Source organism: Chanos chanos, chromosome 3, assembly GCF_902362185.1.
Source record: "Chanos chanos chromosome 3, fChaCha1.1, whole genome shotgun sequence".
In the NCBI taxonomy this organism is placed as follows: domain Eukaryota; kingdom Metazoa; phylum Chordata; class Actinopteri; order Gonorynchiformes; family Chanidae; genus Chanos; species Chanos chanos.
Window position 1 is genome coordinate 20,832,072 of NC_044497.1, and position 23,696 is coordinate 20,855,767.

Genomic DNA, 23,696 nt, shown 5'->3' on the forward strand with positions numbered 1-23,696 from the left:
TTTGTGGAGCATTTGCATTTACTCCTGGGATGTTATTAAATTATAATGCACTGTTTAAAAGTGGATGACCCAAGTTATATATTGACACTGTGGTCTTCCTCCATTCTCCCTCCACTGTAAAATGCTCTCAGAACGGTGGGGGGGGGGGTGTAACTGCTGCTAAATATCTTTTTTTTTTTTAAAGAGTTGAATCATCAGCCAATGATTGTGGAGTAATAGGTACAGAGACAAAGACCTCTGTGACCTTCCCCTGAGCCATTCCATGCAACATTCACATGAGTCAATACAGCTTTTCATTTTCTCTAAAAAATCAATGACAGCTGGTAAGAGTAATACTGATGGTGCTGTTTTTTTTCTCAGAATGATGACAGAAAAACATCACTGAGTGAAATTTCTTTTCACTGTGGATCACTGAAATTACTTTCAACTCAGTTTGTGCCTTACATATTGAAAGGGCAGGTTCTATGAGCAGTTTTAAGTCGTCTGAACCATGTTTGGACAGGAGTTACTATGCTTACAGTTTTAACCAGCTAAAAATTTAACTATCTGAATATCAAGGAGTAAATCCATATGAATCTACACTGTTTGATAGCATAAGGGAAAATGAAACAGAGATTTTAAGCAAGCTTAAACGGTGCTGTTTTCTGGCTGGTTCTGACCTGGTAGATGGAATTGAAGCTGTTGAGGAGCTCCTCAGCCTGTGTGTTTGGTATCTTCTGCAGCCAGGCCTGGAGTATGGGCTGCCAGTCCAGCACAGAGGAGCTCATGAAGACCATACCGTTTCGGGACACAGTGGCTGGAGACGCATTGTCAATATTATGAGGTTCAAACACCACCTTACAGTTTGGAGCCATGGGGATACGGTCTCCATTGGCCAGGGTGAGGGTTTTATTGTCATCTAGTACAGAGTTCAGGTTCTCAATCCAGATAGCATCCACTGGACCATCTAGAACAATCCAGATGTGTTCCCCCTAACAGAAAAGCCCCTGTTACCATGGCAAAGTAATGTTTGACCTTTACTTAAACAGTATTCATGGTATTTAAAATGAATGTCTATAAACAGAAGAACCAGGTCAATTTCATACCTATTATTTTATTTCTATGGCAGTAAATCATTCAATACCTCAGCTCTCTCACCTTTTTGGCTTTGAGAGTTTTTCTCCATAGGGTAGAGAAAACTCCATCAGTCCAGTCATTGGTGGCGACATCCAACGTGCCAAACATCTGCGAGGCTGTGATGGCTTTGGGGTTCATCCTCATTTCTTTATGTGGAGTACCACAGTCAGTCATGGCTTTCATCAGAGTGTGAATGCAGGTGGTCTTCCCTGTCCCGCTGGGACCAAGGGTCATCATACCTACAGACAGAGCACATTTCTCCACTGTAAACATTAATCCTCCATAGGAAAATCCCTGATGAGTTTAGAGTGAGGTCTGTGACTTCAATTACAATGTATAAGAGATCTTAATGAAGTACTCCACAAAGCTATGCCAACTGCAACAAATTTAGTGTATGATATTTGGGTCCTCTTGTGTCAACAAGGGCTTTAAAAAATTCCGGACTGAAAAATAATTGTGTAATATCATTGTCAAGTAAAATGATTAACTATTTAAATCTAACAGTGTTAAAACAGTGTGAGTGTGGAGAGTAGTTGTGGACGGACCATGTCTAACACGTTGGGTCTCATAGAGTTGGACCAGCTTCAGCACCCAGGGCTGGTGGAAAATGAGACCAGCCTCCTGGGCCTGTGTGCAGATAGCAACCTCCAGCTCAGGGTATCCAGCCTTATCCAGAGTGATCCCAGGGAACAGGTCATTAATCAGACTCATAAACAAAGGCTCATCCTCATCCACCTGCACAGTAAAACAACATAAACCGTTTTCTATGTTTGTCAAAGAATTCCAGGGGCGCAATACGAAGGAGTAAATTGACGCTCAGTCTTATTGCGATGTCTGCTTATGAGGCATTAGGAATCCGACCGATGCACTGATTGTAAGTCGCTTTGGCTAAAAGCGTCTGCCAAATGCTAAATTGTAAATTGCAATTGCAAACCACAGTGACCAGCTGTTGCACAGGACACTGCCCGCCAGGTGTACTTCAGAACGACTTACCTATACATTTATGCTATTTATTATTTAAAGTGAGCAAAAGGCTGTTCTGTGAACTGTGTTCCATGTTTGAAGATCACATTTAAAAATCAAGTCTGTAACTAAGATGTTAAAGTTGAGTTATTTGACAGGTGAGAGATTTTGGCTGAAAGTCCAGAGATATAACTGAGCAGGGCTAGAGGGTGATGTGACAGCACAGCCTTGGGTAGAGCAATCGATTAAGATTCATGAGGTTTGAAAACAGGGGAGAATACCAGTTTGGAGAGGTTCATGTCTCGCAGAACCCTCATCACCACCGTCTTTTCTGCTTCATCGGGGTTAGCCCTCTTCACTGCTCCCAGAGTCCGCAGGACAGACAGGATGTTTCTCAGACCAAAGTCGTAGTGAACCTTCAGAGGGACAGACAGCGTGTTTCTCAGAACAAAGTCATTGTGAACCTTCAGAGGGACTGCGTGCCATCAGAATTAGTTATATTAGTATCAGAGTCATAGTTTAAAGCACAATGATAAATATAACAAAAAAGCTAACCTTACAAAAAAATACAACATCACTTAACTTCACATTAACTGTTAACTGCATGGTCTCCTAAAGTATTGAACTAATACTGAAGAAAACAAGTATTCTTTTCTATTCTTTTCATTGATCCTCATAAACAATGGATGAATGATGAGCGATTCATAAATGATGAATGAAAAGTTACATTAGCATATCCATCACCAATCAACTGCCCATTGACCTCTAACCTCTTTTAAACTTGGACTACCTGTTTGGAGAGCTGTTCCTCACAAAGCTTATAGAGAGTGTAGAACTTGCGGCTGAGGACTTGGTTATCACGGAAACCAGCGCTAGCAAGCTTGACCCTCATGATAATGGCTCGGTCAGGCACCATCATGGCCACAGTGCGGAACTGGATCTTCAGGTTCTCTGGAAGCTCCTGACGGCCAGCGTATCCTGGGTTCTGCAAATGGGCACCAGGCACCAATTAGGCCCTGTTTACACCTTGCATTAAGATCAGATTTTGGTGAGCCGATCACAAGTGGACAGCTCTAAGTATGGCCTTTTACACCTGGCTTTAGAATGCGTGTCTCGAGTGACCACTTTGAGATCAGATCTCAGTTCCCCGCTCTATTTGCAAATAAGCACGTAAATCATTTCCAACACGTTACCACTTTCATTGAATTTCAGTTTTGCTTTTTTGATTGGAGTTAGTGCTTATAACGTGAGATGTCAGACAAATTTGGTGATCACTGTTCGGGAACATCAAGGCACGCTAAGCTGTTTCCTTGTAATGGCGTCAACGGAGAGGAAAAGGCTTAACGTCAGATGAAGACCATACTCCAAGGATTTCGATTTTGATTTTTTTGACAGGAGGAGTCCTTTCTGACAAGAGATGTCCGAGAGAAATTTGGTGATCACTGATCGCAGTTTTGGAACATTAAGTCACGTTAAGCTTTTTCATGTTAAACGTTGTTGTTTTTAATCGGCGGGAGGCATCAATGCACTTCCCGTGCCTAATTAAAAGAAGAAAAAGAAGAAGAAGAAATCAAAACAATATCCATTTTGCCTGTTGCTGTTGTTGTTGCCTGTTGTCGCACTTTAATAATATGACGCCAGAGAGCGAATGTGTACATACGCAAATGAGTTCGCACTTCTGCGTAAGCAGAGGACGTCCGTTGAGTAGGTGGTCGTTCAATGTGGTCAAGTTCGCATTCGCGTTTACACTGCTATAAGAATGTGGTCATATGCGGTCCAGACCACCTCCGAATGTGGTCTGAGTGATCGGATCTTGATGCGACCTCAGTGCGCATTGGATGCTTTTACACCTGTATTTTTGAGCTGTCCACTTGTGATCGGATCACCAAAATCGAATCTTAATGCAAGTTGTAAACAGGGCCTTGGAGTCACATATTCCTACGTCTGAAATGAATCAGTGATGGGAAGTTTTGCGGTATCCTAATTATCTTTCGCTTGCCCCATGTTTTCTCAGAACTGATAAGCAGAAAGCAGTCCTCCAAACAGTTTGGTTTAACACAGATATACTGTCATTTTGATGTTCTATAAAAGGATTTAGGGACAAACTGAACAAGTGATTTATAAATAGAATAATGCGTGTTGTGCTCACCATGGTTAGGAAGATGCCAAACTCCCTGTCCATGTCCACGACGTCTCCGTCCGTGAAAACAAACTGAGGCTTCTTGTTTTTCTTACACTGTAGGACGATGTAGATTTGTTGGGCAGCCACAGAGAGCACAGGAAGCTCAATACGGTTGAATTCATCAAAGCAGCCCCATGCACCAGACTGAGCCAGCCCTGATAAAAAAAATATTCCATTTTCATTTCATTACGTTTAATATCATGCCTGTACTGTACACTGTCTTCATTTTCAACTAAACATGAAGGTTAGAGCTCACACTCTACTGCAATGACTATGTGTATAACATGACTGATCAACACCACATACTGCGAACATGTATTCTAGGTTTTGCAATGAACTCATATGTTAAACCTTTTGTTTGTTTTGCACATTTGTTGGATTTTCTGAATTGGTTTTTCACTTGATTCAAGTGAGAGGCAACCAGTTGAATACGACCTCGACTCATCACAGAACATCAGTGACTTTAGAAAAGCACAAAACCCTCACAAAACGTGGCTGAATATTTTCGCTGACTGACATGGATTGATACTTTCACATAAAAGCCTCTCATTAAAATTGTCCATTTAAATTCTCCCCCTGAGCATTTACCTAAACACAAACTGACATTACGGTTTAACATTACGGTTTAACAGTGTTTTAAGTCTATTAGTCCCAATGAAACTCTCCCACTGATTTGTGTATTTCACCTTTGTAAATGCGTCCCAGTCCCCGGTAGTCCATTTGATCTGAGCAGTTGAACACGACTACGTACTTGCCCAGGCAGCGGCCCATGTCCTTGGTGGTCTCAGTCTTCCCTGTGCCTGCTGGGCCAGCCGGAGCCCCGCCCATGCTCATGCCCAGTGCCTGGGCCAGGGTGATGTAACACCTGCAACCGACCAACCAGTGGGCTTCTTAAGCACCATTCACGGCATGAACATTCACCCATTTACACACAATATAATAATACAACAGTTGTGCAGCAAATGTCATCTTGATATGACATGAAACAAACTGAAAACTTCTGAATTACTATGTGATAATGATTACACAAATTAACAAATCATATACAACTCCAAAAAGATGATTAAATTAGAAACAATGACAAATAATTGACACTTAAGATGCTTGCGTATTCTCTTTTACTTATGACAGATATTGATTTGAAAGTTCACTTTGAAAGTTCACCTGTCAGTGAGAGGTGTGATAACCAGCCTGTCTGTGCAGCCTAGATACTCATTACAGTAGTCGAATTCCACGTCCGTGATTTGGATGATGCATCTGTCTGTATCCTCAATGAAGTAGAAGCGGGACTGCTTCTGCCATTCAAAATCTGTGGTGGACCTGATGTTCATTCGCACCTGGAAAAAGTGGTTCAAGAGAAGCAAATCACATACTGAGATTACTCATATATTTAAGTGGATTTCAGTTAGAATTTTCTGATAATAATAACAACAACAACAATAATTATAATGATAATAACAATATTATTATGATTATTATGATGATGATGATTATCATTATTATTATTATTGTTATTGTTGTTATTATCAGGGTTCATACACATTTTTACCAATAAATTTCCATGACTTTTCCATGACTTTGAGGCAAAATTTCATGACCATACATTCTCTGAAAAGTCTGTGTATACATGAAAAATAAGAATAAAAATCCACAGTATAATTTATATAAGACTGATGAGAAGCTGTGCGGTTTGAAGCCAGACATGATTAAATCGCCTTTTTCCTGGCATTGCACGAATTTACATTTCGTTAAAGCACAGCTGAAACTCACGTTTAAGTCTGACGTTACCCCACGCAGAGAACAACATAAAGTAAAGTGACGTGACTGATCTGCCCAAATATTAAAGTATTGTTTCACCAATATAGATTTTTCTCAGTCCATCTCAACTGTACCATAGGGTTGGACTGAAAAATTTGAAGCTTCGTTCACTGAACTGGCATTTGAGTGTGAAATTAAGCCTTCTATGATTAGGATGGGTGCTCGGTTGCAGTTTTAAGGTTATTGCTGCTGTAATTCAATAAATTTAGATGTCAAAGTGGCCTACTTTTATTATCATTTAAACAATTTTGCCAGTAAACATATTTGCACTTTTTGAATTTTCAGTAACGAAAGCCTTGTGTTGCTCTCTATCAAGGCGTCATAAATTCGCGCATAAACAAGGAATAACGTTTGTTCGTGAATCTCAGTCCTGGACAAAACAAAGTCAAAAAATTCCCTGGTTTGGAAGCATTTTAAGCTTAATGATGATGATAAAAAAAAAAGTGGAGTGCCAGATATGCAAGATAAAACCCGAGTACCATCACTCAACAAGAAATCTGGGAAAACATCTGAAAAATGTCAGTTTATTTCTGAATTCATAAAATGTCTATCTTAGTATATTAAGGACTACAATATCGTTAGTTATTATACACACATAATATCGCTTAAGTTTATTTTAGCCTACTGTGCAGATAATCACTGCATTATTTCTGAATGTTTAGGCATCCTCAGTAATGGAAAGAATGCCAAGCGTCGACACTGCAAAGACAGCAAACTCTGGATCAGATAATGTAAATAATGTCTATTAAAGTGTGTTAAACTTTTTAAAAAAAGTGTGACTTGTAGTTCCTCATATTCATCATCTCTTTTTTTCATATTACTGAGTAGAGAGTGGAGTATTCCGAAACAACAGGCCAAAACGATGACGTCACATCAGAATCATTTGAGGCTTCGTTTCAACAAGCTTGGCTAAAATTCGAAAGGCAAAAAGTGCCATTCGATACAGCCCTACTAAACCACATATACTCTATTAAACAGGTATCTGCGAAGCAAATTTCCATGACTTTTCCAAAACTTTCTGAGTTTATTTATTTCTCAAAACTTCTCCAGGCCTGGAAATTGCTATTTTTAAATTCCATGACTTTTCCAGGTTTTTCATGACCATACAAACCCTGTATTGTTATTGCTGTTAGTGTTGCTATTGTGTCAAATTTTTCCCTCTGTTAGACAATCATGACGACTGAGACAATGTTTACTATTCCTGCCCAGGCAACTCATAAGCCATGCATTGCTTCCACAGACTGATGTTACAATATGGAGGCCATTACCCATAGTAATCAGTCAACAGAACAAAGAATCGCAGGAATAAGTGAATCACGATGAATCAACACAAAGGGCATTAAAATATCTCCAAAACTACCATTTCAGAGTCACTAAAACTATTTTCATGCTGTATAAAATTGTTTTAAGTTAGCTCTGAGATCATCTAATCTTCAAGAATACTGTCTGAAGTACTGTCTGGAAAATGTCATATAAACATCACACCACAGGTTTCTGCTGCGTCTTGACAAACCATCAGGAAGGTTTCTTACCAAATCATCAAATATGTCTTTCTGGTGGACGTGAATGGTGATCAGTGTCTCATACTTCGTCCTCTCCTTTTTGGTTAAGTCATGAGTCGTCATATCAATCAGCTCGTTTAACAGATCCAGAAACTTCTGATTTGTCGTCTGCATGACCTGCCAAAAACACAGGAGACGTTCAGAACCACCAAACACCTGCCTCTACAACTGCAGTAGTTTAAGTTCAAGTTATCTGTAGAGTGCTTTTTATAAAAATTGTCTCAAAGCAGCTTTACAGCAATCAGTGCCTAAGCCCCCAGTGAGCAAGACCAAGGCAACAGTGGCAAGGAAAAACTCCCTAATGAAGTGAATAGAAGGAAGAAACCTTGGGAGGAACCAACACTCAACAGAGGGAGCCCATCCATCTCTGGCCAGCACATAGAATAGACAATAGGACAGACCACAGACCAAATCACTGCCTGGTTTTCAGAAAGACAGTGACAGAAAGATAATCTGACAGAACCTTCTTGTCTGTCTTGCTGAGTCCAATGGCTTCCTCAGCATCCCTGGTCCAGATGAGCTGGATTCCCAGCAGTCCCACCTGAGCCGGGAACACGGACTGGAACTCCACCAGTTTGAGCCCTGGGTCACTGATGGCCATGTGTGCTTGTCTGATGATCCCGTGGATGGTGCTCCTCACCCCGTCCAGTAACAACCCCAGCCATGCCTCCACGTTTCCCTGAGCAAAAACACCATCAGGATTGCACCATCACAACTGTCTGCCAAATGTTTATAAAAGCCAATCCACTAAAAAACATTCTCATTTACCATTCAAGTGCACTGCACATTGATATAATGGCCAAAACATGTTAACCTTGATGTGATGCATTTTCTCATTTAAGTGGAAATAAAATGCTTTTACTCTTTCCATGTCTACACATTTATTTTTCAATATCACAATGGATTCCTATCATCACTTTATCTGTTTCATAATTGTTTATCTTTCTGTTGTTCTCTCCATAATGCATTTGGGATTTCTAGTGATTATACATTATATACGCATAATGTGACATAATCCTATATTTCTCATTGTTTGGGTTACCTGAGCAGTGACATGCTGAAGCAGGTCTACAGTCTCTCCTTCTTGAGACTGAAAACTCAGGATCTGGTCATAGTTCTTATCATGAAACACTACCCTGTTTACATTGTCAAAGAGATTCAACAAATGAACCTGGAATTGAGGAAGACATAAACTGTAATTAGGAACCAAACTGTGAATTTAATTTTCACCCAGAATTAAGCTGTTTTATATTCATGTCATTATGGTAATTTTCTCACACATTCAGCATCTGTACAGAAAGCATTTTTTTGCTGTTTCATGAATTACAATGTGATTTCAAACTCATGTATTGTTGTTCCTCAGTAAAGTAGATTTGTATGGCAAAGGCTTAACAAGTAAGCACCAATATTCAACAACCTGGTCAAAAAGGCCCTGTTTACAGCCTTAGCCTCTGACATGTTCCTGATGTTTGACAATACAGTGTGCTGGGTGAATATAGCTCTTTGATGTATCAGGTGAGAGCACCTGAAATGGTGTGTTGGATGAGAATGGATAGTCCCGAGTATCTGGTTTGTCTGTTACTTGTCCATTTTGAACAAGTGTTTTGGAGGATGTGCATTTTGGAGAGGTGTTTTTGGAGGATGTGCATTTTGGAGAGGTGTTTCCAGGGGATGTGCATTTTAGAGAGGTGTTTTCAGAGGATGTGCTGGATCACTGTACCTGAATGGTGTGAGAGTCAGACGCTTGACCCAGGATCTCCAGAAGGACAGGATCAGAGACAAAGAAGAAGCGAGGGAAGACCAGTCGTTTTTTTCTCCAGATACCCACTCAGAGACTTCTGACACACCTCCAGCTGCTCCAGCAGGTGAGGCAGGAGCTGGCTCAGGGTCTCATCCCCCACACAGCACTGTACCACACCCGGGATCTCGTGAGCTCGCTGCATGATCTTCTGCCAAGATTTGTCAATGTTCTGGAAACGCTTGGCCTCCTGTTAGTCAATGGAGAGACACTCATGTAAAAAGCCTTCTTTTCATCACCGTTAGTGTTTGACTAACAGGAATCCTCAGATACATTAGAGAATACCAAGGTTTTGGTACATGATGCTATCATTTATAAACATAACAGCTGAATTTGAGGCCCATCCATCAGATAAGTAGAGTTAATAAAGGAGTCATTCATAGTACTCATGAATCACTTTCGCTGCTAGGATGCATGTGCGAGACAAGTGCTTTTCCAAGGAACGCATGGATACAGACTAAAACATATCTGACCTGGGGAAGCTGCTTAGCGATGTCTCCCCCTACAAAGACGGCTTCCAGGTACAACCACAGGTTCTGCACCATCAGCCACTTCTCAATCACCTCTGAGGTGTTGGAAAGTTTCTGCACCCACATGCTGAATGGTTGGTTTGAAAGGTGCATTTGTACCTGAGATATGTGATTCAATACAACATCAGCCACAGCTACTCAGACTCTCAGAGTTATAGCTAAACCTCCTGTAACATGTAAGGACAAAGCAATACCTTACCTTAAATTTCTCAACAAAATAGATAAATTTGCATGCAGCACACAAACATAAATGAAACATGGACGATAATCAGTACAAGCATGTTATTACAAAGATGTACTTGTAAGATATCAGTATTGTCTGACTGCTCATAGCTGAGAGGACTGGAGTGTTGAATGTGTCCATGAGGGGGCGCTGTGGATAGAAAGGCACCTGTTGCTCATGAGTGAGGCGAGCACCATTAGGCTGTCTTCCATCAGAGCCACCTTCTCCACCGTGTCTGAACCCTTGAGAAGCAGCTCGCCACGGTTTCTGAATGGGGCAAACGTGAACTGGTGTCCACTCCACTCTGCCACCACGTCTTTCAGCTTCGCCTCAATATCTCTCTCCTTCACAGCACTGATGCACACGTCCTATGTGTGAGGGGGTTTTCACATGCTCAATCAAAACAACACAATGTCTGGTCTTGTTTATCTCACTACAATATTAGATTCTGTGAATATCTTGTTGGTAAGATATGTATTTCTGTGTGTGTGTGCCTGAGAGAGAGATAGGGAGTATGTGTGTGTGTGTGTGTGTGTGCAATAGTACTTCAATGTCTTCCTTGTATTTCAGCAGAGGGGCCTCCATGATGTCTCTGAGACTGAAGGTTCCAGATTCCACCTCAAACTTGTGCCCAGTAAGGTTGCTCAAACGCTGCCAGTGTCTGGACACCATCGCCTGAAAGGAGTGTGTGTGTGTGTGTGTTTGTGTGTGTGTGTGTGTTTGTGTGTGAAGGAAGAAATAAAAGCAACAACGTCAATCTAGACTAAGAACTTAAGAGTCTTGTCATTCTTGTTAAGAGCCAAATTTAAGCAGGAATGTCACACTGAAATAAGGGTGTGATGAGGCTGATAGTTGCACTGACTAAATTCAACAGTCATTTGATTCTTACACTTAATTTGTTTTGTGCAATTCTACAAATGGCCATTAGATGGCGCTTGAGTGCCTGACCTTGTTTGCCATCATGTAGAGTAAGGGACAGGTCTCATTGAAATCATCAATCTTCTTCTTCAGATCATTAAAAGCTTGCCATTCCTTCAGTGCTTTAGGAAGTTTCCGGATCCTTTAAATTAAAATTGGATTCATGGAAAGCCAAAGAAAAAACAGTGTTTTAAACACCATCTGATTTTGGACATACTGAGAACAGATTTCTGATACTTGTAAACTACATTACTACAAAACACAAGTTCATTACTATGAACTTCAAAATGCATGTAACACATACAGTGTAAACACACCTGTTCTGAAAATCTTGGAGTTCACTATTAATTTTCTCTATATTGAGGTCGGCCCAGAGAATGTCGTAATACCCGTTCACGCTGTCAATGACAGAGTTGTACAGGCTGTATAACTTTGACAGGAGTGTCAGCTCCCTTTTTATTCGATGAAGGTCAGGATACTCTGAAAAAAAGAAATACCTTTCAAACATTCTTCATGGATTTCTTAACATCTCCAAACAGTCTGCTGGCCACTGACAGGCATCTCTCTCTGATTTGCTAAAACAAACCAACAAAGTGATGCTATTTTCACTGTGCCATGAAACAAGCAGAGGTTTTCTTTTTTTATGTTTATTTTATTTAGCTTCCTATGCTGTATCAAATTAGTTTAGATACATGATGTGAACACAAATGTGAAGATGTTTTAATTTAATTGGCGTTGATGAGTTTATAAAATAGAATTAGTTACAATAACATAAAAGAGTCATTCATATTATTTAACTTACCTCATATCTGCATTATTTATCTAACCATTAAAAGAGAGTGTCGTTTCAGCTGCGTAATAATGTATGGATGTTTTGAAAGTGACTGTCTGAATATTCTTTTATGTTGATTCCTCATATGTACACTGCATATTTCTCACCAGAATACATCTTTAAATAAAGAATCTAGAGGATAAAAAAGTGGCCTTATGTTTTAAAATGTTATACTTTATATTCCTTTATATTCTTTTTGTTTTTTGTTTCTTTTAACTTAGTGAGAAAGTGTCATCACCTTTCACTGTTAGTCCAAAGAGCTCCTCGCCGCTGGAGAAGGTGATGTATTTTCTCCACAGCTCATCAAACTGGGCCTGGAAGGCCTGGAGTCTGTCACTGGCCTCACTGGGAGCCAACCCCTCCACCCCAGGACCACTAACATAGCAAACGCAGGACAAACAGCAGTTAATCTCTTCTCCAAGTCTGACATCACAGCCAAGCCAACCTGAAATAACAGCCCTCCAAACAGACTCTAATGTTACTATGTAATTGTGATAATTTATGTATTGGTTACAACTCAAAATGAGAATCTCATTAATAGAGAGGTGTTGTGTCAAAAAGATTCTACTTCACTTTTGTTTGGATACAGCTCAAGGCTAATCTACCTGTGGTTTGGAGTTAGTTAGAAGACATATGTCTGTGTCAAATGGCATAACCATAAACACACATATCATACAAATGTCAAAGACCTTGTTTTCTAAAGTGCTGAAGTTGGAAAAAAATACCAAAGTGCTATTTGGGAGTGTTAACACAGGTAAACATACTTCCTAAGTCATCAAAAATAGATTGTGACAGGTAGACTTGACTCTATAAGGATTGGTAAGGAGAGAAAAAAAACTTCTAGTATCTAAAGTATCACTCCCTCCCTCAACTATTGGTTTCTGATTTACCAGAATTCTTCACATCTACTTTCCATTTTTCTGTTGAAAAACTCTTAGCACAGCTCTCAGGAAAGAGTGAAGTCTATCATACTCTTAGATGAATCTGAGTGGAACTCTCTATACCTGCTGTCATAATCCACATAGAAGTTTTGAACTGTGCTCTGAAACGCCTCCACTCCAGCCAGCAGTTCAGCCTTCATACGTGGCTGGAGCTCTACTAGTGTGTTTTGTGTTTGCATAACCTTGGAATTGAAGAGAGAAATGGGATTATATTAAAGATAATGCCACAACAAGTAAGCAGAGCCAGTCAAAGACAAACCTGCTGTCAGCAGTCAAATGACAGCTACAGACAGATTCCAGTAAATCACAAACACTCGTCCCAAATTTCCCACTCACCAGTTGGTTGAGGTTTTTCCACGCGTACATTAGACTGTCTATTCTCTCAGCATTGCCATCACTAAAGTGAAGTTCATGCCTATTCAGCAGGACGAACGACTCCTCCACGGGTCCGATTATGGTGTCAATACGGATCTCAGCCTCACGCACGTCCTTCAGCGTGGCCATCGCTGCTCGCACGTCATCCAGGTCCTCGATGGGTCTCTGGAGCTGTTTACTGACACTGTCCACAAACGAGCTGATCTCAGCCATGTCAGTGGATGCTCGGCGGTTCAGAGCCACCCCAAACGCCCACTTCCACGCCCGACACTCCTGTTTGAGGGAGAGCCTGAGGGGCTGGGTGTCATACAGGATGGAGCCCACTGTGCACGTGGCCGGGAGATCCTCAATCTGAGCCTCCAGAGTCTTCTCGGGAAACAGGTGATTATCAGAGTGGAGCACATATAAAAATACGCTAGATAGAACAAAAAATTGAGACTCCACAGTAGTGGCTTTGACTTGTGTGGAAGAGTTTAACATTGGTCAGACAATGTGTTCTATGCTTATTTCATAACAGAAGAATGACGTATTTCTGGTGATGACATGAAGTCAGTTGGCCACCACATGATCCAGAGAGACAACTCACAGAGTAAGATGCAAGCTGAGCGCTGAACTCTGGGAGGGATGGGCTGGTCGCTAAAAAGGCTTTCACCTGCTCTTCGGGATCCTGTTCAAAACAACAGAGGCACTTACAGCAATCAGTGAAAATCTCTTAACACACATCTATCCTCCAATGTGGAACAGAAGCTTAAGTTAGTCAGACTGAAAATCCAACCCATTTCCTTGTGCTGCTTTAATTACTTGGTTCCAAAGCGTGGAGAAGTGGCTAAGTCCTCCCAGGATATCCCCGGCATCAGCCCTCAGAGAGGACACAATGGAGCTGAGCTGGACCACCGCCTTGGTCACGTCTTTGTGCTCAGCCAGCTGTCGGTCCAGTGGTCTCAGTGTGATCTGCTTTGTCACTGGGCCGTCGTCCCCTAGGTCTCGTGCTGCCTGCTGCTCCAGCTACTCAGAGAAAGAGATCAGATTAAAATATTCCAGTGATCCAAAACTCTCCTCAGGGCAGAGTATGGCATCACTAGGATATTTCAGTTTGATTCATTCTGCACAGGTTTTGATGACGTTTGGAGCACATAGCTGACAGGAGAGTGCATAGCAGAACTAAGAAAGAACAAATGAACAAATTACCAACAACTGTTTGTGATGGAGATGGGCAAATTCCCACAGTGGAATATCCTTAGCCATTGAGAGTATCGTGTTCACAACTTTGTTAAGAATACTCTGGAAGACACAAACAAACAGAGGGAAAAACAGCATGTCATCTGAGATTCTTCCATCCACTGTGAACCTGCATCAAAAACCTGAAGGTGACACACCTTTGACTGAGAACCAGTGCACATTCAAAAACTGAAGAGGGATGAACAACTTGCAGCCTGGCTACTGACTGTGAGCGTGTAGAATCACTTTTGTTTAAAAGTTTGTTTGTTTCTCATAGGTAATTTAATATATTTATCTATCTACAATTTACAATTTACAATTTGGTATTTCGCAGATGCTTTTAGCCAAAGCGACTTACAATAAGTGCATCAGTCAGATTCCTACTACCTCATAAGCAGAGATCACAATAAGACTGAGCGTTAATTTACCCCTTCGTTTTTTGTTTTTTTGCTCCTATCTCTTTCTATCTCTCTATTTATATATTAGGGGGCTGTGTGCTCTGTAAAAGGCCTTGAGTAACAGCGACATCTACTGGTGACAAAACAAAATGTGTGACGAAAAGTATCTGAGAGTGAGAACGGAGTGACAGAAGTGGGCTAATCAATCTTTTCTTTAGAGGGTATGGTCTGTGTGGTTCTCCTGTAAGATGCATCACCCAGTTGTTGATGCTTCTGATGAGTAATGCTAATTATTCAATATTTATCTAACATTATGGTTCACTACATAACATTCAAAGACACTGTTAGGCAGCAAGACAATTAATAAAGTTTCAGCTGTCGATATTACCAAACACTGCCTTTATTTCTATGTTTGCAATAAACTAAAAAAATTTGCTGTATTGGGATGGAAGCCAGCTGACTAATTGATAAACTAATCTCACTTATTTACTCCTAAACTTAAAATATTAGTCTTAAGCGAGTCTTTGCGATGATCTTTTGAATTTATTTTTTGCTAACATAGCTGACAAAAGAAATATTCTGTAAGCTAATAGAACTAATTTCCTCTCTTCAGCCCTTCCTAAATGACTGCTCAACACAGATCTCCATGTGTGAGAAATACATTTGATGTTTCTAGTTCTGTCAAATCTCTTACTGCAAGCTAATTTTATACTTTGAATTAGAGTTTATTTTGCTTTGCAGTACCTGAATTTCCTCCAGGCTGGGTCTGAGAGTAATGTTTGGGATGGCCAGCTGGACTGAGGCTTTGAAGATGGGGGTCTGTGCTGAGGAGCGATTTGGCTGGGATGTGGAGTGATACATCGGGCTGGAGACATGTAGTCGCCGCCTCAGAGTGTCCAAAGACAGTTTAGTGGCTTCAAAAATACAACAAATCTTCATCAGCACCAAGGCAGGCAAAATTTCTTTAACAACAGTTATAATATAGCTCAGACGGCCAAAGTTATATGTAAGATGGACTGAAAAAATATAGCGGTGTAAATTTAGGGACAGATATGGCTAAAAAACTCAAACTCAAAACACCCAGCTTAAACTCTATTCATGACATAACATCAGGTTTTCACTAATGTGAATAGCATATTCTTAATAATTAGGCTTGTAGCTAAGAATGGCTCGGAAAGGGCAAAAGAATAAAACAGATTCCCCCCTGAAACTCAAGGACCTTACAATTAAACAGCTACATTCCTATTATTGTGCATAGACCCGGTTTTCATTTTTGTGTCACTCTTGGGGTTAACATGGATTGATGTAGATCTGTGTTTGAACCCTGACCTTTGACCAGAGCCTCTGTGTTCCTCTGACACAGCTGGCCCATCAGGGTGTAGAGGCCACATGGCAGGCATGTCTGGCATCGCGTCTTCTGCTTGGCATCAGGATGCAGACACTGGAGCGAGCCCTGAGTGTAAGAAAGTTGGCTTTAACAAGACGATTTCACACTAAAGTTGCTTTGATTAACTGTGATTGAAAATTAACTTGGAAAATAACATGTCATTGGCTCTGACACAAACACTGGAGCAATGACTGTGGCCTGTGTATTTAAACTATGGACTTCAATACTCATAACCTGGAAGTCATCTAACCTCCAGATTCACCCTTTCTGCAGGTTTCATCCTTCTCTTGAGTTCATTGATCAGCTCGAACATGGAAATTTCCACCTGCTGACTTTGGCTTTGGGAAGACAAAAAAAATCATTAACGATGTAAATGTGAAAAGACCTCTCTAAAAGCATCATCGGAAGAGCAAAACACTAACAGTCACCAGTGACCAAAGCCCAGTCCAAATAGACCGCAGCATGACTGTACCATTGACTGTATGCAGCACAGTTGACGTTTCATACAAAGTAGCATCAGTCATTACAGAAATGGAAACCCAAAAGACTTTATTGCATTGACACATGAAAAGAAACATTAGTTAGTTAGTGTGTTGGCAGTATATTGTAGTGAGTATGTTGTTATTGTTTTGCTTCTTTTAAGAGTACAGTACAAATAGTACAAAAAAAAGTCTTTCCTGTGATATTATAATACTTTTCCACTGACTCACAAGGTCAGTGTGTGGCTGGCCGATCTGACCGTGGCCTCTGTCTGAGTCAGAAATGTGTGGGGTAAAACAGGCTCTTCCTCTGGCAGCTCTAACAAAGTAGTGCTGGACATGACCTGAAGCAGCCTCTCCACACGACACTCTAAAATATCCATGGCAACCTTCGCCACCTGCTCCAGTTCTCGCAGGACCACGTACACGTCATCTATGACTGAGGAAACAGGAAAAACGTCACTGCAACTTTGAACCATGGAAATGATTGTCAGCTGGGAACAGTTCAGTTGCTCTTTGAATGGTTTGCATCCTTTAAAAGAAACAAAACTTCCTTCCAAACAGAACAGCAGCAATATCACAGAAATATACACCAATTTCAAAGTCTTGAGAACAGTGCCACTAAATGACTACTTTAATGATTCATGTCACTTTGACCCAAGACACAGCACTAAAGTTTTGTGACTAATTCTGCAATTATGCTTGCTTTGATTATTTTTCACACACTGAGTTCATTTGGTCCCTGTGACAATTATAACAAGGAAATATCAAATTCATTCTCATACAAGTCTATTCTCACAAGTGTCTATGTTGAGTGAGGTCCAGGAGAGAGACGTGATTCCAGGGGACAGAGCCATCTCCACATGATGGATGAAAGGCACCATCAGAGGCCGGAGGGCCACGGGAATACGGTCTTGGCATGTCTGGAAATCCTGCAGCAACTCCTGCAGTCTGACCAAAGACACCACCGTCAACACTGTGTTTCGTCCAGTTTCCCTGGACGGATTTGTCAATACCAGAAACATTTTGATCAAATATAAGATATGATGTTGTGGTTAAAATTCTACAGTCCATGAAGTTCTATAGAAACATAAGTCCATCAAACAAAACTAGTGTAATGTGTATTGTGTTAGCTGATGGTTTTTATAGCAACATCACAGAGAATAAACAATGAAAACATAACATTCTTGGCGGAAACTTGGTGGGAAAAGTGAAATGCTACACCATATGTGATTTCTGAGTAAGGGACAAGATATGTTGTTTGTACATATAAATAATTCAGGTTATTACAAGGTAATTGGTAAGCATGATAGACAATCTTTTGTATTTCAGTGTATCTGTCTGGAAAGGAGATGCTGGATGCATGCAAAGCAGGCTTAACAGAGGTTTCTCAGACCTACAGACTTGGAGATTACAAACAGACTACAAGTAAAGACAATTCCACACAACAACTGAATTCTGAACAAAACTGGGAGTATTCATATCAATGGAGAACAAGACTATGTTAACTGAACCAGGTGCAACTAATGATTGACTAACAAGGTGAAACAATGGAAGCCAGGAAGAGAATACACAAACTAAACATAAAAATGACCAGCAGAGGGCGAGAGAGAGAACCAGGGTGTAACAGTATCTGACATGTCCATTAACTGTTCAAAATGCTGAGAAGCACTCACTTATTTTGATGTCTCTTCAGCTGGGCCTCATTAGCACACATTTTCAGAATGACCTTTGGCACCTCGGCTCCTAACCTGTCCATATACCTGGCCTCATGCAACACCTCTAGGACTGTGGGGTCAAGATTCACGTATGTCTCCTGTGACAGAGAAAAATAAATTACTCCTAACTAAATGGATAGAATTAGCTAAAGTACTTTAACCCTCACTTTTATTCTTCAGTGCCTGTATAAAACAATGAATTTCCAAATAATTAATTCACAAAAAGGAAAAGACAGTACATCTGTCACTACCAATATTTAAGAATTAATGTACAGTTGTTGTTTTTTTGTTTTGTTTTGTTTTGTACTAAATTAGTACATGAAAGCTGCATGTTGATATATGTACTGGATTTCAAAGTGTTGAACAGATATGTCAAAATGTAGTCCTGGGGACCAAGGTCCTGATGCTTGTTGTTTTAACTTTTTAATCACATGCTGATGTTTACCTGGAGAGCCTGTAGTTGGCTGACTAAAAAAAGGTTTCATGAAAGTCCTTCATAAATGGGACACAATGGCCCAAGAAATAATTGGCAGACGGAAGCACTATTCATAATGACATTTCGCTTTGGCATAGTGAAATTACCACTGGATACACCATGAAATGTGTCTAATGTGTACACACATGTCGGTTGTGGTCTAATGGATACATGAAAGACGTCTGTATAAAGGCAGATGGCTGAGTAAGGAGATAAACCTTGGATTGAGGATGTCTGATGAGTAAGGAGGCATTGAGGCCATGAAGTCCCAGCTCCACAGCTCTGATCCAGCCTCTGTGGTTTAACAGCTCATACTCCAGCAGAACAGTCGCTATCCTGTTGTACGCACGAATGATTCTCTTCACCTCTGCACCCTCACACTTACACCACAGTTTAAAAAATCAGATTACAATAAAACAGTAGTTAGAATGAACAGCTGTTAGCAAATGCAGTAGTGGGGTTTTTGTTGTCATTTTTTGCAGGTTTTTTATTGCTTTTTCTTTTATGAGGGCACTTCTCTTGGTAGGGTTATTGGGTGTGGTGAAAAACAGTAGTGCTATGTTTTTGTTGTTTGAAATGACAGTGTATGGTATTTTATTTATGAAAATATCGATCATTCAAATAATGTTTCAAAAAATGTGAAATAGTGAAATACAGTACCTGTAAGATGCCTAATTTCTCTTTCAGGATTGCCATTGGTCGTTCTATTTTTCGGAAAAGTTGACGGGACCACATAATTTTTCCAGCAACCTGTAGGAAGATTGATCCAGTGTCAGGGTAGACAGCGCTGGTCCTTTCTAAGTGATCCTGGGCTGAATTTTTTATTTCAGCCTGTATTATGTGTTAGTTTCCAGTTGTCCATATGTAGACCGTTGTGCCTGTGCGCTGTGTGTGTCTGATTTGCAGAGCTGACTTACAGAGGGCATGTTGCGTGGGATTGGTGGGTTTTCCTTGTGTTTTTGGTAGAGCTTCCTCATAAACTCCAGCTCTTGGCCATAGCGTTGCAGGACCACCACATACCTGTCCCTCAGGTCCAGGTGCTGACCCACACCGTTTTCAAACTTGGACAACAGTTCAAGCATTCGCTCTGTCTGTAAACAGCCAAAAACAGAGTGCTTAGGTAAAAATAAATCTAATCAGTGTTATTGTATTATTTTTCATTCCCACATAGAGCCTGATTTACTTAATCCTTTGGCATGAACGCATTAATTTTCTAACCTAAGTAATCTAGAAAGGAATTGTTCGATGTGTTACATACCAACATACCAACCATTCTTCATTCTACTGGTTTGGCTCATGCAAATCAAATTAACATTTAAAGTGGTTTCAGTGAATCCATCAAACTACATACAATATAAAAAGATCTGAGATTCATGTCTGGTTATGAAATTGTTTTCAAAGAGGTTTGTTTTATCGTTGCTTTGATAAATGTGTCAAAATGCTCCAAAAAAGATAAATCAAAATAAAAATAAAATACAAAATACATCACATAATTCGAATACATGCAGACTCACAGATGCTGATTGGTGGAGCCAGGTGTCCAGCAGTGTTTGAAGAGATTGAAACAGCCCCTGGATTTGGCCTCTGAATTCTGCATAGTCATTGTCAAACTGAGAGCAAAAAAAGTCACCAAAATCCTAGAATCTCTTAGAGTGTTTTAACTGTTTAAACTTTTGGAGAGGAATAAGCAATTGGTATGACAAACATATGCCTTAACAAGTGAGCTCTAGGCAGACATTAACCTTAATGTATGGGATTAAGATAAAATGGAAGTCGTAGTAGACAGAGAACTATTCAGAGATACAACTGTCAGCTGTAAACCAATTCTTGGAATAGACTAAAACACATCCAGAACCTATCTGGGCTCTAGATTTGTTTGGATCTCCTATTAGCTTTATCCTGGAACTGTGAAACATGTTTTCCTGGATGTGGATGCAACACCTTTTTCTAATGCAAAGTTAATGATACAGTTAAAATTGGCCCATAAATTGTCGTACCTCTACTTTTCGATGGTCCAGTGCACTGTAGGTTTTGGACTTAATGCCAGTGACAATGGTCTGGTAGCGGGCGTAAATCCTCTCTATGCCCTCGACCTTCATGTGCTGAAGAGCTGAGAGACTGTCCAGAGTTGACACCATGTCTGCAATCTTCTCCAAACGTTTGCAGAATGTATCAAACTTCCCAAAGATATAATTCTCACTGTCCCAACAAAATAAAAAAAAGATATGGCGAGAAGACCAGGGTCTTACCTGATCTCACAGATATGTTGGCTGAAGATTACCAGGCCTAACATATTCATAAACACCCAGCTCTGTGATTCATTACATGGGTGTTTGGCTGCTTCTGCTCACCTGTCATCTGAATGAAGAAGGAAGCTAATCAAATAATACACCCTGTTCCGCCCTGATTCTTTTTACCTGAACTCAAACTGCCGGTTGTTAGGATCCTCCTGGAGTTTCTCACGCACTCTCTGGAAGCAATGCTGGTATTCCTGGTTCAGTTGGGCACATTCTCTGATCCTCTTCAACAGCTCTGGTCTAAGAGACCACATATGTTAACTATCAACTCCTCTCACATCCGTCATAAAGTCTTAACTGTTGTGTACGTAAACTCATCGCCTCTCTATACAGCACTTGGTGCTTCTTGTAAGTAAAATACAATTTTGAGCTCTTACTCATTATGGGGATTCTAAGCTCTCAGCACTTCTCAAAAGTGAACCAAAACTCTTCTGAAAAACGATAACAACTTCAACATTTCACCAGACCCTTTGTATGCATATAGCCCATTTCTGGAGCATGTATTTTTCAGCCGTTCTTTAAGGGTTAATTCAGCTTACCTCATGTGTAAAAGTACCAAAGGTTTTAGACACTGCTTCAACAGATTGGATTTAACATTAAGGAGTTTCAAAGCCACTTCTGTCCCTTTCTACTACATGCATGATTCCTTTCAGGTGTTTAAGATATGGATGTAGATTGGTAGATGTTGCAGGTGCCAGTGGTGCATATTTTTACATAAGAGAGTGAAAACAAAATGTTTTTCATGGCAGGTATATGTATCAGCCCTGAACATCACTGGGTTTAGGTGTATATATCCTGTAAAGATTAACTACCTCTCCAGGTCCCACACTTTGGTCACACCCTGACAGAGGTAGGTCTTACAGGTGCTGACCATTTGGTTAGTGACCTTCACGAAGAGCGACGTCATGTGCTCCGAGGTGTTGTAGTATTGGGAAATGCTCTGGATCATTCGGATGCTGTTGAGCAGACCAGGAATGTGCTCCAACATACTGGTCTGGCAGAAGGCACCAAACATGATGTCAGGTTATAAGGTCACTGAGGTCACACTACACTGTGTTCATCAAATACAACACAGTGCAAGAAAGCACCACAGACCATCCTATAGGAACCTCTTATTCTACCTTATTCCAGCTCTTTAATCCCTGTGTTAGTGTTCTAATCATCTAGTGGCCACAGTGATGTGTAACTGTTCATGGGAGAGTGGAGGAGTTTTCCGAGGTAAGTAAAAGCTCAGTTCATATATATTACAGGATCCATGTGTCATAACACTGAAACAGGGTGAATGATTTGTCCTGACACAGACAGAACACACAACGTATCTGATGGTGTTAATAGTATATGCTATGACGAACAGTGCACACTGATTGGTCAGAGCCTTACCGGAGTGCACTTTCCCAGAGGCCTGAAATATCTCTCTAGAGTGTACAGATACTTCACATTATCTTTCGCTTCATTAGCCACAACTGTGATGTTTCCATCCTTCAGTGGGAAAAAAGGTTTGTGTGGATTAATTCTTGCAAACTTCACATTAACAGCAACACAATAAGAGGGATAAAGAAACTCAGTACGTTAAATTTAGTATGTTTTTAATCAAGTAAGGCTGATGCACATCAGTGCAATATATAATTCATTAGTGCTTGACCCAAAGAAACATGAAGAATGAGAAGATAAACTGACCAACTCTTTCCATTTCCTCAGGGTTTTGGACTTGGCCACTTGCAGCACTCCTATGATTTTCTTTACATGAGGTTTTTTGACTTCATCAAGGAGACTGAAAGCATAAAAAATTAATTAAATCAATGGCGCATTTACTGGTTGACAGATATGACCTGCAAGAGGCACCAGCAGAAACCTGTTTTTGGTTGAACCATTGAGAGTTCAAGGTTTGAGAGTTCAAGGTTTGGGAGTGCATACAGAACACTGTTGGTGTAAGTGCGCCTGTTTGGGATTTGGTTTGCCATTGGAGACCAGGGGGGTATTTCAGGAAGCAGATTTAGTGAAAACTCAGAGTTAGTTAACTCAGAGAAAGTAGTAAACCTCCTAATAGAGGAGCCCTGTGGCTTCATTCTCCTAGGAAAACAAAGCCATAGGGCTCTTCTATTAGGAGGTTTACTACTTTCTCTGAGTTAACTTACTCTGAGTTTTCGCTAAACCTGCTTTCTGAAATAGCCCCCTGAACTCTTGGAGGGGTGAAGATGTAGAACACTGTGATATGGATAACCATGTAGGAGATTCTGTTTAGTACACACAGTTTGTGGAAAGCTGATGTTTGGTTGTACCTGTTGAAAGTCGCCATGCGTCTCTTCCAGTGCTCCAGTTCTGCCGATGGGCCAATGTCATCTGCCTCCTTCCTCATCTGTTCGCTCTCAGTCAGAACCTGCTCGATTTGATTGGCCCATTGCAGGAGGACAGCCTCCAGGCTCTCCACCAGCTCTGAGTTACTGGCTGGGTTACAGAGAGACAGCC

The 23,696-nt window shown here is 40.6% G+C and overlaps 1 protein-coding gene across 1 annotated transcript in view; it reads right to left on the bottom strand.

Annotated features, from left to right (window-relative positions):
• The window catches only part of dnah5l (dynein, axonemal, heavy chain 5 like), a 54,683-nt gene that overhangs the window by 25,815 nt on the left and 5,172 nt on the right, over positions 1–23,696 (bottom strand). The window contains 41 exon segments of the mRNA XM_030767645.1: positions 660–971; positions 1,138–1,355; positions 1,662–1,851; positions 2,361–2,495; positions 2,870–3,064; positions 4,229–4,416; positions 4,948–5,126; positions 5,426–5,598; positions 7,612–7,758; positions 8,105–8,320; positions 8,684–8,812; positions 9,362–9,454; positions 9,456–9,629; positions 9,913–10,035; positions 10,037–10,068; positions 10,359–10,560; positions 10,739–10,867; positions 11,141–11,252; positions 11,428–11,590; positions 12,181–12,317; positions 12,947–13,065; positions 13,220–13,624; positions 13,845–13,925; positions 14,060–14,263; positions 14,447–14,539; positions 15,619–15,788; positions 16,204–16,327; positions 16,512–16,599; positions 16,972–17,179; positions 17,540–17,691; positions 18,417–18,556; positions 19,152–19,307; positions 19,594–19,683; positions 19,851–20,024; positions 20,448–20,543; positions 20,931–21,132; positions 21,351–21,470; positions 22,043–22,224; positions 22,611–22,709; positions 22,908–23,001; positions 23,510–23,675. Coding sequence (XP_030623505.1) covers positions 660–971; positions 1,138–1,355; positions 1,662–1,851; positions 2,361–2,495; positions 2,870–3,064; positions 4,229–4,416; positions 4,948–5,126; positions 5,426–5,598; positions 7,612–7,758; positions 8,105–8,320; positions 8,684–8,812; positions 9,362–9,454; positions 9,456–9,629; positions 9,913–10,035; positions 10,037–10,068; positions 10,359–10,560; positions 10,739–10,867; positions 11,141–11,252; positions 11,428–11,590; positions 12,181–12,317; positions 12,947–13,065; positions 13,220–13,624; positions 13,845–13,925; positions 14,060–14,263; positions 14,447–14,539; positions 15,619–15,788; positions 16,204–16,327; positions 16,512–16,599; positions 16,972–17,179; positions 17,540–17,691; positions 18,417–18,556; positions 19,152–19,307; positions 19,594–19,683; positions 19,851–20,024; positions 20,448–20,543; positions 20,931–21,132; positions 21,351–21,470; positions 22,043–22,224; positions 22,611–22,709; positions 22,908–23,001; positions 23,510–23,675 — 6,410 coding nt within the window.